Source organism: Macaca fascicularis, chromosome 20 (assembly GCF_037993035.2).
Source record: "Macaca fascicularis isolate 582-1 chromosome 20, T2T-MFA8v1.1".
In the NCBI taxonomy this organism is placed as follows: Eukaryota; Metazoa; Chordata; class Mammalia; order Primates; family Cercopithecidae; genus Macaca; species Macaca fascicularis.
The window spans coordinates 4,237,495-4,264,256 of NC_088394.1; the positions used below are offsets into that span (position 1 = coordinate 4,237,495).

The 26,762-nt window shown below is 54.0% G+C and overlaps 1 protein-coding gene across 16 annotated transcripts in view; it reads left to right on the forward strand.

The window, feature by feature from the left end:
* The window catches only part of NAA60 (N-alpha-acetyltransferase 60, NatF catalytic subunit), a 41,389-nt gene extending 19,090 nt beyond the window's left edge, over positions 1–22,299 (forward strand). For 5 of the 16 annotated variants that reach the window (XR_012429672.1, XR_012429674.1, XR_012429671.1 and 2 more), the window contains 6 exons: positions 11,062–11,177; positions 14,801–14,930; positions 17,842–17,938; positions 18,700–18,934; positions 20,042–20,403; positions 20,809–22,299. Coding sequence is in view for 6 of the 16 variants with exons in the window: in XM_074028737.1 (XP_073884838.1) it covers positions 11,068–11,177; positions 14,801–14,930; positions 17,842–17,938; positions 20,105–20,403; positions 20,809–21,354 (1,182 nt within the window). In the remaining 10 variants the exon portion in view is untranslated. The remainder of the gene's footprint in view (positions 1–11,061; positions 11,178–14,800; positions 14,931–17,841; positions 17,939–18,699; positions 18,935–20,041; positions 20,404–20,808) is intronic. The other 11 variants (XR_012429677.1, XR_012429679.1, XR_012429676.1 and 8 more) reach the window with 3 other exon arrangements.
* Positions 22,300–26,762: the final 4,463 nt, after the last annotated feature.

Genomic DNA, 26,762 nt, shown 5'->3' on the forward strand with positions numbered 1-26,762 from the left:
AGGCTGGAGTGCAGTGGCCGGATCTCAGCTCACTGCAAGCTCCGCCTCCCGGGTTTATGCCATTCTGCTGCCTCAGCCTCCCGAGTAGCTGGGACTACAGGCGCCCGCCACCTCGCCCGGCTAGTTTTTTGTATTTTTTAGTAGAGACGGGGTTTCACCGTGTTAGCCAGGATGGTCTTGATCTTGTGACCTCGTGATCCGCCCGTCTGGGCCTCCCAAAGTGCTGGGATTACAGGCTTGAGCCACCGCACGCGGCCTAGATTAATTTTAAAATATCATTTTAGTCATAAAAGTTAGACTCAGTCAGATGATAGTTCATACCAATACCAAATTTGACCAACTTTTATATTTGATAGTTACTTGATTCCAGAGGATCTTAAGTGCAAACCCAGAGAAGCAGAGAGTAAAAAGCAAAAAGGCAACAAAACCTAGCAGATTGGCCGGGCGCGGTGGCTCAAGCCTGTAATCCCAGCACTTTGGGAGGCCGAGACGGGCGGATCACGAGGTCAGGAGATCGAGACTATCCTGGCTAACACCGTGAAACCCCGTCTCTACTAAAAATACAAAAAACTAGCCGGGCGAGGTGGCGGGCGCCTGTAGTCCCAGCTACTCCGGAGGCTGAGGCAGGAGAATGGCCTAAACCCGGGAGGCGGAGCTTGCAGTGAGCTGAGATCCGGCCACTGCACTCCAGCCCGGGCTACAGAGCAAGACTCCGTCTCAAAAAAAAAAAAAAAAAAAAAAAACCTAGCAGATGGTGATGGAAAGTGAAGAAGCCAGGGAGGGGCAAGCAGGCATAGAAGGTGCTCTGAAACCCGACCCTCTCTTGCTGGGCTTTTTCCTTTTAAACCGAGGAGCTGCCATGTCCATCTCGCCCGCTGCTTCCTAGGCAGTACAGAGGGTTTCCTGTAGCCTTAAGTTCTCTGTCCGAGAACAGACAAGTTCTTGGTTGAGTCTTAGACAGGGTCCAGTCTTGGGTGTTAGTCAAGAATGCTATTCAAGTAAATACGTTTTACTATCATTTGATTCCCATCTGCCCCCAAACCTAGTATTATTTACAGGTAGTTTTGTTGTTGTTTTGTTTTTAAACCAAACAGGTTGACTGACTCACTCAGTCTGAGTTAGGAAGTATATTCCAGGCACAACCTCTCAGGCAGTTGCCTGCCAAGATCCCAGCTGAAAGCATCACTGGGACAAAGGTGCTGCTCTGGCAGCCACCCTGTTGGCTCCATCCAGCCCACACCTCAATTGTCTCGAGCTGCTCTTTCAGTGGGAATGTGAGATCTGGGAGCAGACGCTCATCTCCACCCCCATTTTCTATTCCACAAAAAGGAAACTTGTCCGAAGCAAGAGGGAGGCAGCCACGGGGTCCCGTCTTGGCACCACATCTGGTCCCCTGTTTAGCGTTCTCTCCTTCTCTTGGGTCATGTTCTTGTCTCTGTTCTTCATCATCCCCTCTTCGTCCTTGTCATCTCCGCTTCTGACACTGACCCAGTGGGGCCACAAAAGGTGAGCGCCCTTCCTACTGCCCTCCCCGCCGGCCACAATCCAGCCCTGGCCTAAGAGCAGGGAAGGTGCTGTCCCCCAGGCTGCAGACGGAGGTTAGTACAGCAACCACAGACGGCTTGTGTGTCTTGGTGCAGTTTCCAGGAGGATGCAGAGGGATGGATCCCTGCCTTCTTCCGTGTGACCCCTGTGGTGGGGGAGCATCCCTGCTCAGCCCGGGGGTGGCTCTTTTCGTGTTTGCCATGAGATTCCTCTAGCAAAAGCAGTGGGTTTTGTGAGTATTTAGGTAATGGTGCCAGAAAGCACCACTACACCCTGGTACGTCCCCCCCCATGTAATCAGAGAGTCTGACTCTGCTCACTGCTGAGACCCCAATACCCAGGATAGGGCCTGAATTTTCAATGCAATTTCGATAAATTAACGACTGAATGGATTCTCAGTTTGAAACGTAAGGCATGACAGAACGTTCCACCCAGGGAAGATTGAGTCGGACCCGGGACCTTACCAGAACACCTGTGGCTGTTGCTGTTGTTAACTGAGGTGTAATTAACATGCAGCCAAATGCATAGCTTCACCCGGCAGATCCATGCATTTTGACAACTGCGAAACGAGACGTAGCACATCGCCATCGCGCTTCTCAGCTCCCCCTTCACCACTCTGGGTGCCAGCACCAGCGATTTGTTTGGCCAGTTCCATAGTGTCGTAAACACAGAATCCTCCAGTGTCACTCGTCTGCCCTTGAAGAGACGTGCATCGAGTTGTATGCGACCACTCTGCGGGCTCCCCTCGGCACATGATGGTCTTCAGAGAGAGGCTGTTTGGAAATAGAGTGGTGGGTGTTTGCTTCTTGTCACCCGGTAAATGATTCATTCTCCTGCTACTCTGACGCTTTGGAAGAAGCCCGGGCTGCTGAGGAGATGGCTTGCTCTCCTGTGGGCAGCGGCTCGTTTGAGAAACAAGCCATGCGCAGTGTCAGCTGCTGACATCCTCCACGTTTAGCTCTTGAGCCCATTTCACTGATGTGCAAGACAGTGGCCTATATCTGTCACTGGTGTGTTTTTCCTTTTCTCCCCTGCTCCACCCCAAAGACCAGGAGCATGGAGTTCATGAGCGTTGGATTTTTCAAGCTAGTAAACCTTGCAGCTGCCAGTGGTGGTTAATTCTTGTGGTGTGGACAAGCACATGCTAATCTCCCTTGAGCTTCTCTTGAGCAGAAGCCTGGTGTGCTAACGAGCAGAACTGGGGTGGTGCTTTGAGAGGAAAAGGGGGAAGGTGGCCTGAGAGGGAGATCTACTGAGATGCAAGCTGCTTGGAGTTTGGGGCGAGGATTCCTGGAGGGCCTCTGGATTTTGCAGAGGGGCAGCTGTTGGTGCACCTTCACCAGCGTGCTAGGGCAGAAAGTGGGGTGAGTGAGGAATAAGTGTTTGAAGGGCAGAGTAAAGCAGAAAGGTGGCAGTAGGTGTTGAGCTGTGAGTGGTTCCATAGCCTGGAAAGGAGGTGGCAGGGAGGCCTGCCCAAGATGGGTGCCTGCAGGGTGCGGACAGCCTGTCAGAGGGGAGTTTGTGCAAAAGAGGAGATTGAAAATGTCAGACAGTGGGTGCTAGGGCCTGAGAGAAAGGGCCTGAGGAGCCAGACCAGGGGTTGGGGGCGGCCTTTAGAAGCAGCATCTCATGCAGCCTTCCCAGCGACCCTGAGGGAGGTGGGAGAATCTTCAGGCTACAGCTGAGAAGCTGAAGCATGTGGCGGGAGAGCCGTCTCAGAACACCTGAGATCCCTGCAGGGTCTGGGAGCACGTTGGGGTCTCAGAGTGCAGGTAGGGACTGGCAGGGCGGAGCTGTGAGCGAGAAGGAAGAGAAGGGAGGGCAGGGCAGCATGGCCATGGCGAGCTGAACCCTGGGAGTCTGCTCCTGAAGTCGTGGGCAGAGGCCAGGGCACCTCTCAAGCCATTAAGAGAGTGGCCTTTCCAAGCGCAGTGTGACTCGTTGGTCTTGAAGCAGTGCCATCGAAGGAGGAGGAGGCCCCCGTGGACTTGGGGCGTTAGGACAGGGACTGCCAAGGAGAGAGGGCACTGGGAAACAGGGTTGTTTTTGGCTTTCTTACCTGGGGTGCAAGTGGTGCACCCTGTGGGCATCATGAGGGTGTCAGGAAAGCCTTCTGGTAACTGAAACGCAGTCCATTCTGTGTTCCCCAGATTCTGAATTTTCAGCACCTGACAGTGGCAGGGGAGGGCAGACACACCTGTGGGTGCTGGAGACACCTTGGCGGCCCTTACTCTGGTTTCACACCGTAGCCCCCTGCGGGCTGAGCACATGGGCTCCTGGGCAGTTGTTACCGATGGAACGTATCCAGGTTCTTGGCATCTTGAACAAAGAATTGGACAAAACAGCACAAACAAAGCAAGAAAAGGATGAAGCAACAAAAGCAGAGATTTATTGAAATCTAAAGTACACTCTATAGGGTGGGAGCAGGCCCTGGTTACAGAATTTTCTGGGGTTTAAATACCCTCTAGAGGTTTCCCGTTGGTTATTTGGTGCATGGCCTATGTAAATGAAAGTGACCTGTGATCAGTAAAACAAAGTTACACTCCTATGCAAATACAGACTTGACCGGAGACCAGCTTGATTGGTTGCAGGAAGAGACCAATCAGAGGTACTTTCAGTTATTTATCTGCCTCCTCGAAAAGCAGGGAGTGTGAAGGGAGTAGTCTCTGGTCCTTTTGTTACTCTGAGATGGAAAGTTGGAGTTTTTCTTTGGATTTAGTTCTAAGAAGTCAGCATGAATTGGCCTTAGGTTCCCTGCCTCCAGATCCTATTCTCCTGCCTCGCAGTGATGTTGGTCAGGGGCTCAGCTTGGCTCTGCCAGTCCAGACACCAGCCCCTTCCAGCTACTGCCAGTCCTCGGAGGAAAGCAGTCTCAGGACAGCATCCAAAGAGTCATTTCCATGTAAAAGAAAGATGAGGTCTGCAGGCAGCTCAGGAGCAGGGAGTTGGGGGAAGCAGAGAAGGCATGAGGGCTGAGGCACAAGCACGGCTTTTGTTTGGGTTGAGCAGGATCAGTGCCTCCCTCCTTGCATCCTGTCGCTCACCACCTCCCGAAGGCGGAGAACTGTGATGCAGACGCAGGAGGCCAGCCAGGGGAGATTTCTCACTGCAGGCATGAGCCTTTGAAACTCCAGATTCTAACTTAAAAATTCAAGAGAGTGGCCGGGCTCAGTGGCTCATGCCTGTAATCCCAGCACTTTGGGAGGCCAAGGCAGGTGGATCACGAGGTTAGGAGATCGAGACCATCCTGGCCAATATTGGCCTGAGAAGGCCAACAACCTTGTCTCCACTAAAAATACAAAAATTAGCTGAGGTGGCACGTGCCTGTAATCCCAGCTACTTGGGAGGCTGAGGCATGAGAATCACTTAAACCCAGGAGGCAGAAGTTGCAGTGAGCCAAGCAGCCTGGGCAAGAGAGCCAGACTCCGTCTCAAAAAAAAAAAAAAAAAAAAAAATTCAAGAGAGCTTCCCATTCTCCCATGCAGTACTTCCCTGCTTGTTGTAGTAGAGACGCGTCCTGTGCCTTTTTAGGAACATGTTCTGAAAGATGGCTTGGGCAACTGCAACTTTAGTGCTCCTATCCCCCCAGCACTGCCTGAGTACTCATCCTGTTTGGAGGGCTCAGAGCAGAGAGCACCTGCCTGGCGGGGCCTCTCTCTTGACCCTGCCTTGCTGCCCCGCACAGCACTGCCCGAGTACCCATCCTGTTTGGAGAGCAGAGAGCACCTGCCTGGTGGGGCTTCACTCTGGCTTCACCCTGCTTCTCCCTGTTCTCAGCACTCTTGTCCCTGTGTCCTGTGGGTGGCCTGCAGACAATGGAAGATGAGTTCTTAGTAGAAGGTTCTAGGTGGGCACGTGAGGGGAGACAGGAAAGCTGTGGGAAGAGGGAGCAACGGCAGGACAGGGGCCAGTGGGGATGGGGGGCCGCTGGCCCTGCCTTTGGATCATCTCTGACTTGATCAGCATGAACCCCTAGCTCTAGAGAGAGGCTGATGGGCCAGGGCACATGTCGGTCCCCCTCACTGCCTCCATAGCAGTGGACCTACGGCTGCCCTCTTTGACCCCATCTCTTCCTTTCATGGGCACACAGGCGACCTGAGTCTCTCTTTCATGCACCTTCCTGCCTCTTCTCGTCTGCCCGTCAGTTGGGCTGAGACACATGAGGTGCTGTGATGCGTGCTGCATTTGGTCCTGACTTAAGTGTGATGTGTTTCGATTTTTAAATCAAGGAGTCTAAAGAACTGGCCTCCAGAAGCACAGAAGCACTTTTAGTAGGGATTTGAGAATCCGCAGATCGTTGTATATCTTGGAGCCCAGTGTTTTTCTTGAAAGTCAAACTGGAAACAAATGAGGATACTGGGGGAAATGTGCAGTCCCAGGACATGAGAAATGCAAGCTCATTATGAATCTGTCTTTAGTACCAAGCCACAATACAGAGATTTGTGAAAATCTTCAAAAATCAATTTGACTGAAGCTTAAGATATCCACGTACAATGCACTGCACCGGTTTTCAGTGTACAGTTCAGTGAGCTTTGATGTCTGTGTAGCCACCACCACCACAATCAAGATCTGGAACGTTGGCCGGGCTCAGTGGCTCACGCCTGTAATCCCAGCACTTTGGGAGGCCGAGGCGGGCGGATCACAAGGTCAGGAGATCGAGACCATCCTGTCCAACACAGTGAAACCCCGTCTCTACTAAAAATACAAAAATTAGCCAGGCATGGTGGTGGGCGCCTGTAGTCCCAGCTACTCTGGAGGCTGAGGCAGGAGAATGGCGTGAACCCGGGAGGCGGAGCTTGCAGTGAGCCGAGATTGTGCCACTCCACTCCAGCCTGGGCGACAGAGCGAGACTCCCTCCGTCTCAAAAGACAAAAAAAAAATTTTTTTAAAGATCTGGAACGTTTTCATCCCCTCAGGAAGTCATCCCTGCCCCAGGCAACCAGGGAGGTCAAGGCCTTGTCAACCCACTTCCTGGACCCAGCTCTCAGGCAGGTCTGTCTGTGGCCTCCAGACCTGGGCTGGTTTCACAGGTTGCATGTGCTCATCCTGCCCTGTCCAGTGAGAGCTGAGCAGGTGTTTTTTTCAGAGCCAGCTGGCCCCACAGGAGCTCAGAAACCTGGGCGGCTGGGCCTATGGGCTCTGGAGCTCTGCCCAGGGTGGCCAGGTAGGCGACCTTTTCCCCGTGCTGGTTCCTGTAGTAAGGAGGAGGCCATGTGCTGTGGCCCTTGTGTCAGGAGCTGTCTCTGGAAAGGCTGAATTGAGGAACCGGCCTCGGCCTCTGCCTTCGATTTTGTAGGGTTAGTGGCTTTGTCTCAGAAGTTCAAAGTGTGGGTAAGTGGTTTCTGGATTTGCCGGTTTTCTTAGCCCTGAGGGGAAAAGGGCGGGAGCCTGCCCTCAGCTGGCTTCCTAAAAACACAGTACCTGTGCTTGAGTTATACGCCCACCCGGTGTCCTGTCGCGTTTTGAGACCTCAGTGGAGCGTGCAGGCCCTGAGTAGTATCCCCCCACTGACAGTGAACCAGGTGCTTTCCCCCTGCAGTTCCAGTGTGTGTCAGTGCCAGCCATGTGCCCAGGACCCACTGTTCCCAGGGATACAGGGTCCCACAGCCCATGGTGGCAGCTGCGGCACACAGCGCTGCTTTCCAGAGCTCTCGGTGTAGACACCAGAGGCCTTTCATTCAGTCACCTGGAAAACCCACAGTCCACATTGGAAACCCAGTCTTTCTGGAATGAGAAATTTGGGCGTTTTGTTTTTGTTTTTTTATGATTTTTTCTTTTGTTTGTTTTGTTTGTTTTTTGAGATAGAATCTCACTCTGTCACCCAGGCTGGAGTGCAGTGGCATGATCTTGGCTCACTGCAACCTTTGCCGCCCAAGTTCAAGCAGTTCTACCATCTCAGCCTCCCAAGTAGCTGGGATTACAGGCACCTGCCACTGTGCCCAGCTAATTTTTTTGTATTTTTAGTAGAGATAGGGTTTCACCATCTTGGCCAGGCTAGTCTTGAACTCCTGACCTTGTGATCGGCCTGCCTCAGCCTCCCAAAGTGCTGGGATTACAGGCATGAGCCACCACACCCGGCCCTGGTTGGTTTTAATTAAGAACATTTTCAAAGATCCACGTGGCATACCCGTCATCCAGCTCTAACGCTCATTAATATTTTGCCACTTTTTTGCTCCAACTAAAACTAAATTCTGGAACATTCTGTCATTTTGCCTCTGCATATTCCACTGTGCATCTGTTAATATAAAATACGGACTTTTTGTACATAACCACAAGGCTTTTCTCACACCTGACAAGATTAACACCTTCATCTATTCTTTTAGAGGTTTTGTTTCTTTGTGTGTTTTTTGTCATCTGTTTTGTTTTGTTTCGTTTAGTTTCATTTTTGAGTCAGAGTCTCACTCCGTCACCCAGGCTGGAATGCAGTGATGCCATCTCAGCTCACTGCAACCTCCGCCTCCCGGGTTCAAGTGATTCTTGAACCTCAGCCTTCTGAGTGGCTGGGATGACAGGTGCACCACCACGCCCAGCTAATGTTTATAGTTTTAGTAGAGATGGGGTGTGTTAGTCCGTTTTCATGCTGCTGATAAAGACATAGCTGAGACTGGGTAATTTATAAAGGAACTAGGTTTAATGGACTCACAGTTGTACGTGGCTGGGGAGGCCTCACGATCATGGTGGACGGTGCAAGGCACGTCTTACATGGTGGTGGCAAGAGAGAATGAGAGCCAAGCAGAAAGGGAAACCCCTTATCAAACCATCAGATCTCGTGGGACTTACTCACCACTACAAGAACAGTATGGGCGAAACTGCTCCCATGATTCAGTTATCTCCCACCGGGGCCCTCCCACAACACATGGGAATTTGGGGAGCTACAATTCAAGATGAGATTTGGGGAGAGACACAGCCAAACCATGTCATAGTGTTTCACCGTGTTGGCCAGGCTGTTCTCAAATTCCCTCAAGCAATCCACCTGCCTGGACCTCCCAAAGTGCTAGGATTACAGGTGTGAGCCACCACGCCTGGCCCCAGATTTTTTTTTTTTTTTTTTTTTTTAATGGAGTCTTGCACTGTTGCCTAGGCTGGAGTGCAGTGGCACAATCTTGACTCACTGCAACCTCCGCCTCCTGGGTTCAAGTGATTCTTCCACCCCAGCCTCCTGAGTAGCCAGGATTATAGGCACCTGCCATCATGCCTGGCTAATATTTGTATTTTTGTAGAGATGGGGTTTTATCATGTTGGCCAGGCTGGTCTTGAACTACTGACCTCGGGGGATCTGCCCGCCTTGGCCTCCCACAGTGCTGGGATTACAGGCATGAGCCACTGCGCCCGGCCTATTTTTAAAGGGTCTGGAGTCAACAGTGCATGGATCCAGAACCGTGGGAACAAAGGGGTGGGCACAAGGGCGGGGTGGGGGTGTGAGTTTAAAGAGGCTTCTCCCTATAAAGCTGAGCATGAACTACTTGGCACGCCTGACGTTGAACCAGGAGCTGAGAACCACACAAGTTAGGAGTCAGAGCAGAGCTGCTCAGGACATCAGTGTTGGCCCTGTCCCAGATCAAGGGTATACCCCTGGAAGTGACTGGACCGGGCCAAGTATCAGCTAGTAGTGGGTGCTCAAGGCTGGTGTAGAGGGGCACCGCCTCCCTGCCAGCACTGTCCTGACACTTGGACCCCATCAGCTCGTTCCAGCACCGAACCACCCTGGGGAGAGGCCTGGCCATCTCCACTCCACAGAGGAGGCTCCAGGAATCTGATTAGCTAAGGCTGAGCCAGCAGAGACACCAGATTCGGCTTCTAAATTTTTCCCCTTGTCAGGAAGGGGAAGGTTGTGCAGAAGCCTGGACAGTGGACGGCTGTGGGCACTTCCCACCCATGGCAGCAGGAGGGCGGGAGCCCAGAGAGGCTGGGCTCGTCCCGCCAGTGGAGTGGGCACTGCCAGATAAAGACGAGGCCTTTCCTGGGCAGTGAGTGAGTCCTGGGAGCCCAGCAGCTCTGCCTTCACACCTTGCACCTGCCCCCAGCCGCTTTGACCTGCAGATTTCACAGGCTTTCCTGATTCTTCTTTGACTCAGTCATTTCTGTTGGTGATTCCAAAATGGTGACTTTCTAATTCCGTCATCATTTCTACTTTTATTAGCCGGCATTCTTGTGTAAAAAAGAACTTTTCCTCAACCCTGAGATGAACTACACAATTCCTCCTAAAAAGGAAGGATGAATGCAGCATCTTTTCCCATTTATTTATGGGTTTATTTATTTATCTTTAGAGACAGGGTCTTGCTATGTTGCCCAGGCTGGTCTCAAACTCCTGGGCTCAGGCGATCCTCCCACCTCAGCCTTCCAAAGTGCTGGGATGACAGGCATGAGCCACCATGCCCAGTCTTCCATCCTTTCCTTTTTTCTTTTTTTTTTTTTTTTGAGACGGAGTCTCACTGTGTTGCCCAGGCTGGAGTTCAGTGGCGCAATCTTGGCTCACTGCAGCCTCCACATCCCGGGTTCAAGCAATTCTCCTGCTTCAGCCTCCACAGTAACTGGGATTACAGTTGCCCGCCACCAAACCTGGTTAATTTTTGTATTTTTAGTAGAGACAGGGTTTTGCCATGTTGGCCAGGCTGGTCCTGAACTCCTGACCTCAGGCAGTCCACCCACCGTAGCCTACCAAAGTGCTGCAATTACAGGCGTGAGCCACCACACCAGGCCCCATCCTTTCCTTTTAACGACCGGTTTACAACTTAAAGAGCTAAGACTTCTGTTTTTCCCCTTCTCAGTGCCGCCGGCCAGCCTTCCTCCCTCCATTCCTCTCTTCCTTTCTGTAACTTCCTTGTTAAATAAAACAAGGGGGGCTTCTTCTCCAGCCCCTGGATTGGATGCACTTTCCTGATTTAAAAGAGTCCTTGGCCACTCGTGACCCCCGACTTGAACTGTGGTATCCCCCGAAGTCTCTTTCTTTCCGCCCAGGAGTGTTTGCTTGCTGGGTGGGGAGGAGAAATTGGGTGTGACCTGCTCAGCACAGACCCACACCCTGGTAATAAAGCCGCGCCACTTCCCCTGCAAATCCAGCCACTCACTGCCCCGGCTGCCAGGCTGCTTTGAAGGGGGACGAGGCATGGGGGCTGCTGAACCCACAACTGTCATTGGCAGCCAACGGCTGGCGTTGAGAGAAGTCAGGCTGGCTGGGGCCACTGACCCTCTGAAGGACCACTGTCCTAAGATGTGAGACCAGTTCAGATAGGGGGAGAGGAGAGACAGGCTGGCCAGGGCTTCCCCCAGCTGGTGCTAAGCAGTGAGGGGGCTGGCTCCCCATCCTGTCTGCCCTCCTGGGCCCGGGTCTCCTCAGCAGAGGAGGATGACTGCAACGCCTGGTGCAAGGGCGGTTGTGAGGGGCAGAGGCCTCTGAGTGCTGGCCGAGGAGCGTCCATCCGTGGGACATGCTCCATGCTCTTGTGTCTCGCCTACCTCACAAGCAGAGCATGAGGAGGACCAGGCTCTGAGGTGACGCCCCCACCCTTCCCCACAGGTGTGAATGACAGAGGTGGTGCCATCCAGCGCGCTCAGCGAGGTCAGCCTGCGCCTCCTCTGCCACGATGACATAGACACTGTGAAGCACCTGTGTGGCGACTGGTTCCCCATCGAGTAAGTGGAGTGGATTGCAGGGTTGGGGAGAGCCCACGAGCCTCAGGTGCAGAAGCTGGGTGGCGGGGGTGGGGGCCTCTTGGACCTTTAGGGCCATGCTGCAAAGGCGGGAATGGCCTGGAGGGGCCACGAGGTCCCAGGTCACCCAGCTCATCCAGGGACCCCTGTTCCTGGGCTCTTTCCACCTCTCAGGGTGTGCAGAGTTCCCCAGAAGGGCTCTGTGAGAAATTTCAGTTACAGAGCTATCGGGTGTGGTACTATTTATAATTCAGAAAATGTAGAAGCCACCCAAGTATCTTAACAGCAAGGAGTTGGTTACATGCATTAGAGTAATTAAGAATATGTGCATATAAAAGTGCAATATTATTCATTCAGCCGGAAAAAAAAAAAACCTGTGAAAGAGGTATATTTTTTGATGGAGAAATATTTTTTACAAGATGTTAAAGGAGCCTATAATCCCAGCACTTTGGGAGGCCAAGGTGGGAGGATCACCTGAGGTCGGGAGTTCAAGACCAGCCCGACCAACATGGAGAAACCCCGTCTCTACTAAAAATACAAAATTAGCCGGGTGTGGAGGTGCATGCCTGTAACCCCAGCTACTTGGGAGCCTGAGGCAGGAGAATCGCTTGAACCTGGGAGGCGGAGGTTGCAGTGAGCTGAGTTCACGCCATTGCATTCCAGCCTGGGCAACAAGAGCAATATTCCGTCTCAGAAAAAAAAAGCTATTAAAAGAAAAAAGGCAGACTAGAAAACAGTATGTACCATGATCCTATTTTTATTTGAAAACATGTACAAGATAAAATTTTACAATGATAGGTATGAACTGGGGGGGGGGAAGTGAAAAAAATTTTACAAGGGGGTATGTACCATTAATAGTGTTTCAGTAGTTTGAGGTAGGTAGATTAATATTAGGCCCTATGATTGTTTTTTCTGGTCTGTCTTGCCTACATTATATGCACATACAGCTTTTTTGATGAAAAAAGTTGACACAAAGTTTGAAAATGGAAAATAAACAAGATCTTGCCAGCCATCAGCATTTCCTTGAGTGTTCACCTCAGACTGACTGAACCTCATGCTCTTGGCAGGGCGGTGGCGGGGACCCCTGTGCATCTCTGTGGAGGGGGAACTGTCTCTGTGGAGGGGGGAACTGTCAGTCCAGGTGACGTGGGCCGACAGTGGCAACATGAGTTAAAAAATTGTTCTTGGTTGGGTGCAGTGGCTCATGCCTATAATCCCGCAGTTTGGGAGGCCGAGGCAGGCAGATCAGGAGTTCGAGACCAGCCTGGTCTCGATGAAACCTCATCTCTATTAAAAATACAAAAATTGGGCTGGGTGTGGTGGCTCACGCCTGTAATCCCCGCACTTTGGGAGGCCAAGGCGAGTGGATCACGAGGTCAGGAATTCAAGACCAGCCTGTCCAAGATGGTGAAACCCTGTCTCTACTAAAAATACAAAAACATTAGCTGGGCATGGTGCAGGCACCTGTAATCCCAGCTACTCAGGAGGCAGAGGCAAGAGAATCGCTTGAACCCGGGTGGCAGAGGTTGCAGTGAGCCGAGATTGCGCCACTGCACTCCAGCCTGAGTGACAGTGAGACTCTGTCTCAAAAAAAAAAAAACAAAGGCCGGGGGCGGTGGCTCAAGCCTGTAATCCCAGCACTTTGGGAGGCCGAGACGGGCGGATCACGAGGTCAGGAGATCGAGACCATCCTGGCTAACACGGTGAAACTCCGTCTCTACTAAAAAATACAAAAAACTAGCCGGGCGAGGTGGCGGGCACCTGTAGTCCCAGCTACTCGGGAGGCTGAGGCAGGAGAATGGCGTAAACCCGGGAGGCGGAGCTTGCAGTGAGTTGAGATCCGGCCACTGTACTCCAGCCTGGGCAACACAGCGAGACTCCGTCTCAAAAAAAAAAAAAAAAAAATTAGCTGGGCGTGGTGGCACGTGCCTGTAATCCCACCTACCCAGAAGGCTGAGGCAGGAGAATCACTTGAACCCGCAAGGCAGAGGTTGCACAGTGAGCTGAGAGTACAACACTGAACTCCAGCCTGGGTGACAGTGAGACTCCATCTGAAAAAAAAAACCAAAATTAAAAAAGTGTTCTTCAGCCTAGCAGTTTCACTGCTGGAAACTAATCTAGAGAAATAAAGCTGTGGTGAGTGCATAGATCAGACTCTGCCTAGGGCTGCCTGAGAGCCAGTGGAGACATGCTGGACTGTGGACTTCGGCCATGTGAGCCACTCAGCCTGCCTGTCTCTCCTGCAGTCCTCGTGAGCCTAAGGCCTCAGGTTCCCAAGACTGTGACATGAACCGGGCCATGAGGCGGGAAAACTAAACCTACACACCTGTGAAACTCCACATGCCTCTGCCCTCCTGACCTTGTCTCTCTGAGGATGGATTCGCCTGTTAATGACTATGTCCTGGGCCTTTATGCCCACTGTTCTTTTTTCCCTGCTCCTCTCAGTGGGGTCTTGACCTCATTCTTGGTGAGCAGTCGTTAGCAGCCTCAGCCTCACATTCCCCTTAAGGGCAGGTTCCTCCCTGTCCAGGGAGGCATTGTAAACTCAGACACCTGTCAGCTGTGAACCCGGCTCTTCCTCAAATCACTCACTCCCCTAGTCTTCAGCGTCCAGAAGTCTCACAGATTCTCATAGGCACTCATCCAGTGTCCCAGGGTGACAAAGGCCCTAAAATCTTCACTCACCTGATGGAAGAACAGGGCCCTGCTGGTCATCCTCCATGAGTTGCTTACATGGAGACAATTTCATGTCAGATGAAACTATTTTTCCTGGGCCGGGCGCGATGGCTCACACCTGTAATCCCAGTACTTTGGGAGGCCAAGACGGGCAGATCACATGAGGTCGGGAGTTTGAGACCAGCCTGACCAACGTGGAAAAAACCCATCTCTACTAAAAAAAATACAAAATTAGCCAGGCGTGGTGGCACATGCCTGTAATCCCAGCTACTCGAGAGGCTGAAGCAGGAGAATCGCCTGAACCCAGGAGGCAGCGGTTACGGTGGGCTGAGATCACGCCATTGCACTCCAGCCTGGGCAACAAGAGCAAAACTCTGTCTCAAAAAAAAAATAATAATAATAATTTCCCGTCAGAGATCCCCAGTCCTGTCTAGACAGATTACTGCTTTAAGAAGGTGGCTGTTCGGCTGGGCGCGGTGGCTCAAGCCTGTAATCCCAGCACTTTGGGAGGCCGAGACGGGCGGATCACGAGGTCAGGAGATCGAGACCATCCTGGTTAACACGGTGAAACCCTGTCTCTACTAAAAAATACAAAAAACTAGCCGGCCGAGGTGGCGGACGCCTGTAGTCCCAGCTACTTGGGAGGCGGAGGCAGGAGAATGGCGTGAACCCGGGAGGCGGAGCTTGCAGTGAGCTGAGATCCGGCCACTGCACTCCAGCCTGGGTGACAGCGCGAGACTCCGTCTCAAAAAAAAAAAAAAAAAAAAAAAGAAGGTGGCTGTGACAGTTAGGTAGAGACTAAGTGATGGGTCAGCCTTAGAGCAGCAGGCGGAAGTGGCCCAGAGCTCCCTGTGGTTCTCATGTCTAGAGCACGACCTTAGTTGGACTTGACCTATGGCAGGTTCACCCGAGTATGTTCTCTTTGTCAGGTACCCAGACTCATGGTATCGTGATATCACATCCAACAAGAAGTTCTTTTCCCTTGCTGCGACCTACAGAGGTGCCATTGTGGGAATGATAGTAGCTGAAATTAAAAACAGGACCAAAATACATAAAGAGGTACGTACGTGTATGCGGGGATGACTTGGCAATCATTGTCACTGGACAGCCCTAGGGGGCTTGCGATGGAATCATGCCGCCTGCTCCACAGCTGTTGTCCAAGGAGCCTTTGGCCTGAGGAATCCAAGTGTCCAATGGCACTCGTCCCCGGCTGGCGCTTTTCTGTGTGTGTGTGTGATTTCGTGGCACATGGGCCTCCAGTCATGCCCAGCAGCAGGCTTCATAACCACTGTCGTTCTGAAGCAGGAATGAGCACAGATGATGCATTGAGAATCTGCAGTTATAACGTGATATGAAAATATCCCTGATTTGTGTTGGCGGCGGTGTCATAGAAACCGCTAAGACTGCTTCAGCTTGTTGAAGGAAATGCTAGTTACAGTTAGAGGTCAGGGAAAGTACAGAGATAATTTTGTTTCCTCTGACTTCACAGAGCCCTTTAAGATCTAAGAACCCTTTGGGCATCCGTGGACCCACCTCAGTCCCGCTCCAGGCTAGCAAACCCCACTCTCAATGTAAACAGTAAGGCCATGGCCGCGTTGTTCCAAATGGTTGACTTTGGTCAAGATTCTGCATGATAATGTTGGTCATCCCAGCATCTGAGATAATGTTTACCACCCAAGGATTTAGCCAAGGACGGAAAAACCCACCAACAACTGGCAGATGCTTCAATTTGTTTGGCTTGAGGTTATTTCTTTAAAAGTTAGAGAAAGGGCCAGGCGCGGTGGCTCACATCTGTAATCCTAGCACTTTGGGAGACCAAGGCAGGCGGACCACCTGAGGTCAGGAGTTCGAGACCAGCCTGGGCCAACCTGGTGAAACCCCATCTCTACTAAAAATACAAAAATTAGCTGGGTGTGGTGGCAGGCACCTGTAATCCCAGCTACTGGGGAGGCTGAGGCAGGGGAATCGCTTGAACCCAGGAGGCAGAGGTCGCAGTGAGCCGGGATCGCACCTTTGCACTCCAGCCTGAGGGACAAGAGCAAGACTTCGTCTCAAAGAAAAAGAAAAGTTAGATAGGGGCTGTGCACGGTGGCTCACACCTGTAATCCCCAGCACTTTGGGAGGCCCAGGTGGGTAGATCACTTGAGGTCAGGAGTTTGAGACCAGCCTGGCCAACATGGTGAAATCTTGTCTCTACTAAAAGTAAAAATACAAATAAGCCAGGCATGATGGTGCACACCTTTAATCCCACCTACTCCGGAGGCCGAGGCACAAGCATCACTTGAACCCGGAGGTTGCAGGGAGCTGAGATTGCACCATTGCACTCTAGCCTGGGTGACAGAGGGAGACTCTGTCTCTAAATAAGTAAATAAAAGTGCAAGAAGGTGTGTCTCTCCCTTTAAGGACCCGAATCCACTGGCATCTACCCTGTTTTGCCTATGGTCATGCTCTGTCTGGCACAGCTTTTTTCTCCTGCGTCACTTTTTCTGTCCTAGCTTCCTCCTGAGCTTTTTTGTTTGATTTTTAAGAGCTAAGATGTAGCAGAATGCAAATGTCAACATTCTTTTCTCTCCCCCCGGCTTTTTTTTTTTTTTTTTTACTGAAACGGAGTCTCACTGTCACCCAGGATGGAGTGCAGTGGTGCGATCCTGATTGCGGCTCACTGCAACGTCCACCTCTCAAGTAGCTAGGATTTAGACGTGCGCCACCACACCCAGCTAATTTTTGTATTTTTAGTGGAGATGCAGTTTCACCGTGTTGGCCATGCTGGTCTGGAACCCCTGGCCTCAAGTGGTCTGCCTGCCTCGGCCTCCCATAGTGCTAGGATTACAGGTGGGAGCCACCGTGCCCAGCCTGATCTCTCTTCTTGATGGGACACATGGCCCCCACCTTCCCTCCATGACTCATTCCCCTGAACCCCCTCCGCCTCCGGGTGGCTTTCCTGAGTGCCCCCTGGTGACTGTGCGCCTGCCCTCAGGTGGCGGCTGGGTCTCTTCCTCCCCTTGAATGTGTTTGTGTTACCTCAGGGCTGACATGGGGACCCTTTGGCTCGTGTTCCTGGCTCTCAGTAGAGGGCCCTCTGGCCTGCACGCTGGCACTCATTCGGCTCCCCCCCCTTCCTCTCAGACTTAGTGAGTTCAAGGTCAGGGCAAAGTAGACCCTGTTAGGAGATGTCAGCTGGGGAACAGACACCCTTCCTGCAGGCCTGGAGTAACGAGTGATAAGGACGCCTTCCTCCCTGGACTGATATGTCCGGGTGAACTGTGGCTTGAAGAGGGCTGGGAGAACAGGGAGCCCGGACAGGATGACCCCAGCCCAGCACGTGGGAGCAGAAAGGCGTTCTTGTTCTTTACCAGTTGGAAGATGTTAAGAGCCTCATGCTGATCGGATTCATGACTCCCACCCGGAAATCCATCTCTAGAACCAAGAGATGGTGGGTGGTTTTACGTAGGTGTGGTGGCGTCCTCTCCCTTTAGGGGTAGCAGAGGGGGTTGGACGGCCGCCCGAGTTTCCCTCCGCCAACACCACCTGGGGCAGCGTGCGATTCTCTAACGGAACCTCTAAAACTGCATTTGTCCGCTGTCCTGCATCCAGGTGTACCAGGTGACACGCGTGCATTCCCATGAGGCCGGTGTGGTGCTGTGTAGTTGCTCCCTTCGTGCCATAACTTTACCTCGTGCTGGCATCAGAGCCTCATTCCCGTCCTTGGCTAGGCCTCCCACACACCTCCAAGAGAAGCTTCTTTTCTGTGTGTTCTTACTTCAGCCATTTTTCACCAGAAGGGCATAAACGCTCTCATTTCCGTGGGGAATGGGGACCCCTCTCCACTGCCTCTTGATTCTGCCCCTCCAGTCGGTGTCCCTCTGGCTGTCGTGGTGGGGAGTCGGTGCAGAGCCCGCCGGGGCCGGACTGTGCAGTGAGCTGTGTGCCAGGAGCGTGAGCCTGACTTTCTGTCTGACTCTTCCTCTAGGATGGAGATATTCTAGCGTCCAGCTTCTCTGTTGACACACAAGTCGCGTACATCCTCAGTCTGGGCGTCGTAAAAGAGTTCAGGAAGCACGGCATAGGTAAGGGCAGCTGGGCCTGTGGCTTGGCGCCCATCCCACCCCCTTGTCCCACCCCACCCCCGTCCCATCTGCACCCAGTCTCTTCCCTGACCCGAACAACTCTGGCTTGTGAACATCCCTCAGTCTCATCTTCCATCCCCATCCCCATGTGGCCAGACTTTCATCATCCCTCCCCTGCCAGCACAGCCACCACCTTCAGCCATCCTCTTTCCACATGCCCCCAGGCCTTTCTGCCACAGCCTTGCTCAGCCCCTAGGATGGAGCTGAGGAAACGGGCACCTCTCACTCCTGCTGCCGCCACACGTACAACTCGTGTATTCACTGCTCATGATTCAGAGTAGAAAGTGTGAACACACACAAGGAAGCACCACTCACCGTTTCTCTGATGTCCCATCCCACTCAGCCACACGGCCAGTGAGCGGCAGAGTCTTAATTAATTTTAAACCCAGGCCCATCTAGTCCATGTTTTCCTGGGCTCACATTTACCCTGTTTGTTGTCTGAAAGGGAGTCTCCTTGCGGGCCCAGCCCCTGGGAGGGCGCTACCAGGCCACCTCTGCAGTCCCTCCCAGCAGTCTGTAGCTACCAGGCTCCCTCTGGCCATGAGATTTTAGGGACTTTGACAATGGTGGTGAAGGAAGGCTGGTCTCTGGTACGGTGGACCGAGACATCTCTGAGAGACTCGTGCAAAGCCCCCTTCCTAGTCCAGTCATCCTTCCTTCCTAACTGCTCTGCCTGGATAACCTTTACCCTTCTCCCCAAGGTTCCCTCTTACTTGAAAGTTTAAAGGATCACATATCAACCACCGCCCAGGACCACTGCAAAGCCATTTACCTTCATGTCCTCACCACCAACAACACAGCAATAAGCTTCTACGAAAACAGAGACTTCAAGCAGCACCACTATCTCCCCTATTACTACTCCATCCGAGGGGTCCTCAAAGATGGCTTCACCTATGTCCTCTACATCAATGGCGGCCACCCTCCCTGGACGATTTTATATCCTTAACTTCTGGGGGAGAGGGACTGTGGCTTCCTGTCCGTAAGGTGGCAGAGCCAGTGAGGAAGTTGGAACGGTGGTCCCCCTCAGATGATGTTCAGGTGGCCAGGCTTATGGACGCTTCTCTCCCTGATCTGATCGTGTTGTGGGTAAATCTGACGCACATTTGGGTAAATCCAGCTGTACATATTACCATGTTGCCCAGGCTGGTCTCGAACTCCTGAGCTCAAATGATCCGCCTGCCTCAGCCTCCCAGAGTGCTGGGATTATAGGCATGAGCCCCCACACCCAGCTGGAGAGCCTCCTGCTCCATTTGCACTGGGGATCAGCAGTGCGCAAAACAGACGGGATCTCCTGCCCTCTCAGAGCCCGTGCTAGCAGAGGGGAAACAAGTGCGGTGAGAAGAGATTTTTACTTTTTTTGAACACCTGGGTTCAAACCTTCCTTATGGGATGCATGACCCAAAGGTGTGCCCTTCCCTGCTTCCTTCTCCTTAACTCTCACTGGCCCCTGACAGGTCGGAAGGAAGGCAGGAAACTAATAGTCACAGAATGTGGCCCAAAACATGCTGTGCGTGTGTGTGTGCTTTCAAATTCAGGAGTCTAGCATTTATTCATTACATAGAATAATAAGCAGGAAAGAGAGGGGTGACCCCACACTCCACAGGCCTTCTAGCCTTGAAGACGGGCCCCTGCAGACATCTAGGGGTCAGCAGTGTTGACCCCCTCCTTGTCGTAAGGACAGGGCTCTGTCCCTCTTGCTGCCTCAAGGGTTGAGGATCTAGGGAGAACCAGAAGCACCTGCTCTTCTGCCAGGCCCCTTCCCCACCCGCTGTACATCCCTGATTGTAGGGGTGTCCACATGCCCGTGGCCTCACTCAGAAGGCCCCCTCTGTCCCCAGACGCCACCCTTTGTTATTTTGCACAGCAGAGGCCACTTCGTCTCATGAGCCTTTCCAGCTTTGCAGAGGCTTAGCGGGCTCTCTGCCTCCCGAGCGTGGCTTGCCGTCTGCACACAGTCCCGCAGGCCACTGTGTGGGCCCCTGATGACTGTGCCCTGGTGAGCATGGTCAGGGCAAGTCGGAATCTTCCTTAACAGAGCCCCACGGACTACATCCAGCACCTGGGCTCTGCACTAGCCAGCCTGAGCCCCTGCTCCATCCCGCACAGAGTCTACCGCCAGGCCCATAGCCTGCTCTGCAGCTTCCTGCCATGGTCGGGCATCTCTTCCAAGAGTGGCATCGAGTACAGCCGGACCATGTGATGTCGGCTGGGCAGCCGCTGCCAGGCCCCACCCTTTGGCCCCCTGCAGAGCCCGCCTTTCTGTCCATCTGACCCCTGCTATCTTCTGCAAGGAGCTGCCAGCCATCTACTGGGCTCGTCGGCCTGCCCCAGCTGCAGGCCCGGTGCTACACGGGCTTGGGAACAGAACATCGTGGGCACGCGCAGAGCGTGCCCATCTGTGGCAGGTATGCCACAGCAGACAGGAGGGTATGGGAGCTTGGTGCCTCCAGCCACAAAAGCAGAAGGCCCTGGATGGGCACAGAGAACGGCAGAGCTGGAAGGGGCCGTGGGGACTGCAGAGTCCACCACCTTGTGCACCAGCATAGCCCAGAGGTTTGGTGACTTGTGCCAAGGTCACACAGCAGGCTCCACGGCCACTGGGCTGTGCAACCAACTTTGGATCCATCAGTGCCTTTATTTGTGTGGGGACTGGGAGGTGCCTGGTGGCTGCAGGGAGACACCATGGCCTGGAGAAGGGCTCATGCTCGTGGAGCACCCAGGCCCAGATATGTGGCCCATAGGCAGGGTGTGGGGTGGGCAGAGTGTCTCCGCTGGGCCTTCACCCTGCCGTGCTCTTCTCTTCCCCACAGGCTCTTCAGCTCCCCTTCCTGCTTCTGGAAACCTCTGCCTCTGCTGCCGCCCTGGCCCTGCCTACCTGCGCATGCACCGTCCCCAGGGCTGACCCAGTGTGGCTGCATTCACTGGGAGGGGGCTGCCCTCACCGGGCCTCTCCCACCCTGCTGCCTGTTCCTGCAGCTCCTTCCTGCAAAGCCGGAGGGGACTTTCTGCTGCAAGGGAGGAACACAAGTATTATGGACACACTTGACCGTAAAGGCACAGGAGCCTCGGAACAAGGGGGCGCTATAAAGGGAATGCCCCATCCCCCTCCAGAACCAGCCCAAAGAAGCCTGGGGGGTGGGGAGTGGCCCCCAGTCCTCCATGAGGGGCTGATGAGGGGTGGGCAGCCTGGGGGAGGCTTTCCTCGCAAGCACAGAGCTCTGAGGCTCAGCCCCCCAGCACAGGCGGTCACACGCCTAGACGGTTCCTGCTCCTTGGCACCTTCCGTGCAGTTCCCAGTGCCCTGGGGTCACGCTGCCCATTGGACCATGGCATGCCCCTTTCAGCTGACCTGCTGAGGACAGGCACTGCCGAGATTCCTTGGGTCCTCCCCGCCCGCCCTCATGCTGCCACGAGCTGCTGCTCCGAGGCCTGGCCACGTGCAGACAGGAGGAAGCTGAGCTCGTCATTGGGCCTCAAGGCTGCCATGTGTCTCATAGGGCCTGGTGGGCAGGGGGCAGTCCTGTGCCTTGTGGGCCCTCAGCCTCTGCGGGTGGAGAGGCTGTCAGTGCCGTGGGTGCATCACACACTTCTAGCATCCTCTCCACCCTGCATCCCCCAAATGCTGCTTGCTGCCTGCCCTACACTCCGATGCAGGGGTGGGGTGGGGGACAGGGGGAGGGTCCCGCCGAGCATAGCTGCAATGTCACAAAGCCATGGCAGAGGGTCCTAGCAGTGCCACCCTGCCCCAGCCTGAGGAGGAGGGAGGGGGAGGAACAACCCTGGGCAGACGGGGCCTCAGGGACCTGTGTCCTTTCTCCTCCAGAGCTGCCCAGCCGGGGCTTTCAGGGTGCTGGGGCAGCCCCAGGTCCCCTCTTGACCTCAGCTGGGGCCAGGGGCCCTCAAAATGAAGGCAGGCCCCAGGCAGGAGCAGCATCCCCCTCCCTGACAGTGCTGGCTGGAGGGCCGCGCCATGCTGACTGCCTGAACCTCTGCTGACCTGACGGTGCTGGCGGGAGGGCCGCGCCATGCTGACTGCCTGCACCTCTGCTGAGGCTGCCTGCCTGCCGGGCCCAGCTCAGCGCCCTCTCCACTGCAAATCAGCGGTGATCATGTGATTTCTATTTCTGCCCCGCAGGGTAAGGGACGAGTCTTCTGGAAGCCTCTGTCATGGACATTTGTCCTCGGGCTCAGAGGCCTTACCCTGCCTCACGCCTGCCCCTAATCACTGCAATGTCCAGCCCAGTGTTGAACAGATTGTAGCGTTTGTCTCATGATGAGCAAATAAATAGACTTTCACTGGAGTTGGTCACAGCCTGTTTCCCGTACCCACCTGGCTGCACCTCGGGCCTCGCCCTGTAGCTGAAGTTGGCCTGGAGCTGCTTGTCACTGGCAAGGCCCCAGGATTGCTTCCAGATAAACAGGCCGATGGTTTTGTGTGATTAACCCTGCCAAAGAATGAGAACCTTTGGCTGGGCACGGTGGCTCTCACCTGTAATTCCAGTACTTTGAGAGGCCGAAGCGAGTGGATCACGACGTCAGGAGATCGAGACCAGCCTAACCAACACGGTGAAACCTTGTCTCTGCTAAAATAACAAAAATTAGCCGGACGTGGTGGTGTGCACCTGTAGCCCCAGCTACTTGGGAACCTGAGGCAAGAGAATCGCTTGAACCCAGGAGGCGGAGGCTGCATTGAGCTGAGAGGATGGCACTGCACTCCAGCCTGGTGGCAGAGCAAGACTCCTGAAAAAGAATTCGAACCTGGGGAAGAGGTTCTAAAGCGCGGTGGCTCACGCCTGTAATCCCAGGACTTTAGGAGGCCGAGGCAGGCGGATCATGAGGTCAGGAGATCGAGACCATCCTGGCTAACATGGTGAAACCCCATCTCTACTAAAATTACAAAAAATTAGCCAGGCGTGGCAGTGGGTACCTGTAGTCCCAGCTACTTGGGAGGCTGAGGCAGGAGGATGGCGTGAACCTGGGAGGTGGATCTTATGGTGAGCTGAGATTGCGCCACTGCACTCCAGCCTGGGCGACAGAGTGAGACTCTGTCTCAAAAAAAAGTTGAGAAGCACACTGGGTCAGTTTTTTACTGGAAGGTCCCCAGCAGCTGCCCTGTCTGGGCATGTCCCTGGCTGTAGGCCTTGAGCTGGGGCCCAGTCCAGACAGGCGGCTCCAAGGGTGATTGGGTGCACCCCACTGTGGAGCCTGAAGTGGGTGCCTGCCCAGCACAGACCTGGTGCTTCCATCAGCCTCTCATGGCAACTCCTGGCCACCCTCAGGGGATGTTGCTATTCCTGTTAGAGATGAGGAGAGCTGGCTTGGGGTCTGGGAGTTGCCCAGGGGCCATGCAGTTTGTGAGTGTCGGGCCCAGGCCTGGACCACTCTGAAGCCTGCGTGGCTGCTCTGTTATACACCATTCCTGTGCTGTTGACCTCAGCCAGTGGCCGGGAGACATGCAACTTGCTGAGGGTCCTCTCAGGAGAGGGTCTGAGGCAGCTACTGAGGAGTAGCTGGTGCCCTGGGAGGCCAGGCAGCTGGGCATGGGGGACACATGTCCAAAGCCATGGGGTGAGTGAAACCAGATTAACCCGCTGAGCTTGCCCACAGGAGCGTCTGCTGGGGAAGTACAGTCTCGGTTACTCCAGCAAGGACAGTTTCACCTTTGCTGATGAGTCACCTTGAGGTTTAAGAGGGTACCTCTTGGGGGCCTTTGGTCAATCGTGTGACCAATTAGTAACTTGCCCAGGTGGGGGGGCTGCAGCTCCTCAGGCCCTGCTTCAGTGAGGCCAGGCAGGACTGTCGCTGCTCCAGGCCTCTCACCATAGCCCCACCAGACCGCAGAGCTGGGACACAAATTCTCCTGCTCCACTGGGGGGCAGAAAGGGAGTGTGGGACGCAGGGAGAGATGGGACACTCACACGGGATGCACCCAGACATAGCACGGAGGCCAGCCCTGAACGGAGCCGGCTCTGCCCCAGGCCTGCTCAGGGGTGGAGCCTGAGGCAGCCCTGGGTCTCCCCGGTCCCTGCATGCACCACCCAAGGATCTCCTACAGGGTAGGGGTCCTTCATACTTCCAGGACGGAGACAGACTCCTGGTCCTTCATTCCCAGCCCACCGGTGTTCAGGGACTCACAGGGTGAGGGGCGTGCCCAGGGATGGTCAATGTGTGTTTTCCTGAGCGTCCGCTTGCTCAGGCCAGGTGCTGCTTTCTCCACATGGACTCCCGCCCCAGCACACCATGACTGTGGGTTTTTTGCCTCTCAGCCTGTTGGAGTGCTTCTCCAAAAGGCTTTGGGAGGTTTTGCAGGAGGAACTGTCTAGAGGCCAATTTAGAGCCAGTTTTCTTTGGGGCCAGCATGTGGCTGCAGCAGATGTCTTTCTCAGGGGTAAAATCCTGGCTACTGCTGTCTGTGGCTAACAGACTGTCTTTTTTTTTTTTTTTTTTTTTTTTTTTTTTAGACGGAGTCTTGCTCTGTCGCCCAGGCTGGAGTGCAGTGGTGCAATCTCAACTCACTGCAAGCTCTGCCTCCCGGGTTCACGCCATTCTCCTGCCTCAGCTTCCCGAATAGCTGGGACTACAGGTGCCCGCCACCATGCCCGGCTAATTTTTTTTTTGTATTTTTAGTAGAGACGGGGTTTCACCGTGTTAGCCAGGATGGTCTCGATCTCCTGACCTCATGATCCAACCACCTCGGCCTCCCAAAGTGCTGGGATTACAGGCGTGAGCCACCGCACCCACCCGAGTAACAGACTATATTAAAGTTTCACAGCCTAAGCAGGGGCCATTCTGTTTGCTTCCAATTCTAGCTGGGACAGGAGTCAGCAGGGACTCCATGTGGCATTAGCTAGGCAGGCTGGCGGGGCTGGAGGACCTGCGTGAAAGATGGCGCTACCCACAGGGCTGCCCTCAGTGAGCTCAGCAGTGGCCATGGGCTTGGCTCCTTCCTTCCATGGCTTCCTCAGGCTAGGCTGGTTTTGCACCATACCACAGTCCCAGGGTAGACTCTTTATGGGGCCACTGACCTCCTGGGAAGCTGCCAGGCTTCCTTACTGCCCAGAAGTGACACCCTGCCACTTTTGCCACATTCTACTGGTAAAGCAAGATCTGGAGCCTGTCCCAATTCAGGGGGAGGAGCCTACACAGGGGCCAGAACACCAAGACACATGGCTCATCGGGGTAGCAGAGGGGCCACTGGCCACAGCCTGGGACACTCCCACACACACACCATCTGGAGCCTGGGGAAAACGGTGCTTCTCTCTGAGCCTCCACTCTGTTCAGAAGTGAGTGGAGTCCAGGTATGGTGGCTGAGGCCTGTAATCCCAGTACTTTGGGAGGCCAAGACAGGAGGGTCTCTTAAGCTCAGGAGTTCAATACCAGCCTGGGCAACATAGTGAGACCCTCATCTCTTTAAAAAAATAGAAAATTAGCTGGGCATGGTGTCCCACACCTGTGGTCCCAGCTACTTAGGAGGCTGAGATGGGAGGGTCACTTGGTGCAGGAGCTCAAGGCTGCAGTGAGCTCTGATTGTTAAACATAGAGCCCAGTGTGGAGCCTCACCTGTTAGCCCAGCACTTCAGGAGGTGGAGGCGGGAGCATCACTTGAGGCTGGGAGTTGAAGACCAGCCTGGGCAATATAGTGAGACCCTTTCTCTACCAAAAAAAAGTTTTTAATTAGCTGGACATGGTGGCAAGTGCCTTTGGTTCCCGCTACTCAGGAGGCTGAGGCAGGAAGATCACGTGAGCCCCGGAGTTCAAGGGTGCAGTGAGCTAAGATCATGCTACTGCACTCCAGCCTGGGAGACAGTGAGACCCTGTCTCAAAAAAAAAAAAAAAAGGAAAAAAAGTGGATTAGGCCCCTAATGGTCTCCAGACTCCAAGGACTTTGTATTGCTGGCCTCTGGACGGCCTCAGTTCTGCCCAGCATCCACAGCTGGTCGCTGGGGTAGGTGTCACTTGGTGTTCCCTCAGCAGCCTCCCTAATGTCCGTCTTTAAGTGGTCTCTTGGGTCCACCTGGCCTCTGCGTCTCTGGGGAGTGGGTGTTGTGGGAGAGAGAGAAGGCAGCTGCCCTTCCACCACCCCATGTGGTGGACCTCAGGCCAGCTGCATCCCACCCACACCTGCCCCATCACAGCTGCTCTTGGGTGCAGCATCTAAACACCTGCTCTCTCAGAGCTCCCCCTCCTGGGGACCACTACAGCCCTGGGTGTCTACCACCCCAGGCCATGCTTGCATACTTAGAACAACCCAAAAACCACCCAAGGACTGAAGTCTCCAGGATCTGCTTTCCCGGGGACACAAGAACTGTCCAGGGTGGGCCCAGGGTACAGGGGAAGGGAAGGAGCCTGGCAGGCCTGGGCATATCACATGTGACCTGGCAGGAGCCCAGAGCATGCGACCTGGCAGGAGCCCAGTGGCGCTCAGCCCTAGCCTGACCCAGGCTGTAGTCGCCAGACGGTAAGGTCACTGAGGCAAGCCCGGGTGCTCCCATATTCTCCCCATAGGATGGAGGCCTGGTGGAACAGAGCAAGTGTATTAGTCCGTTTTGACACTGCTACCTGAGACAGGGTAATTTATAAACAAAAGAGGTTTAATTGACTCAGTGTTCCACGTGGCTGGGAGGCCTCAGGAAATTTACAGTCACAGTGGAAGGCAAAGGGGAAGCAGGTACCTTCTTCACAAGGTGGCAGGACAGAGAGGCAGTGGTGGGCAGGAAGGGTGGAATTGTCAAACACATTTTATTGTTTGCTTATTTTTTATTTG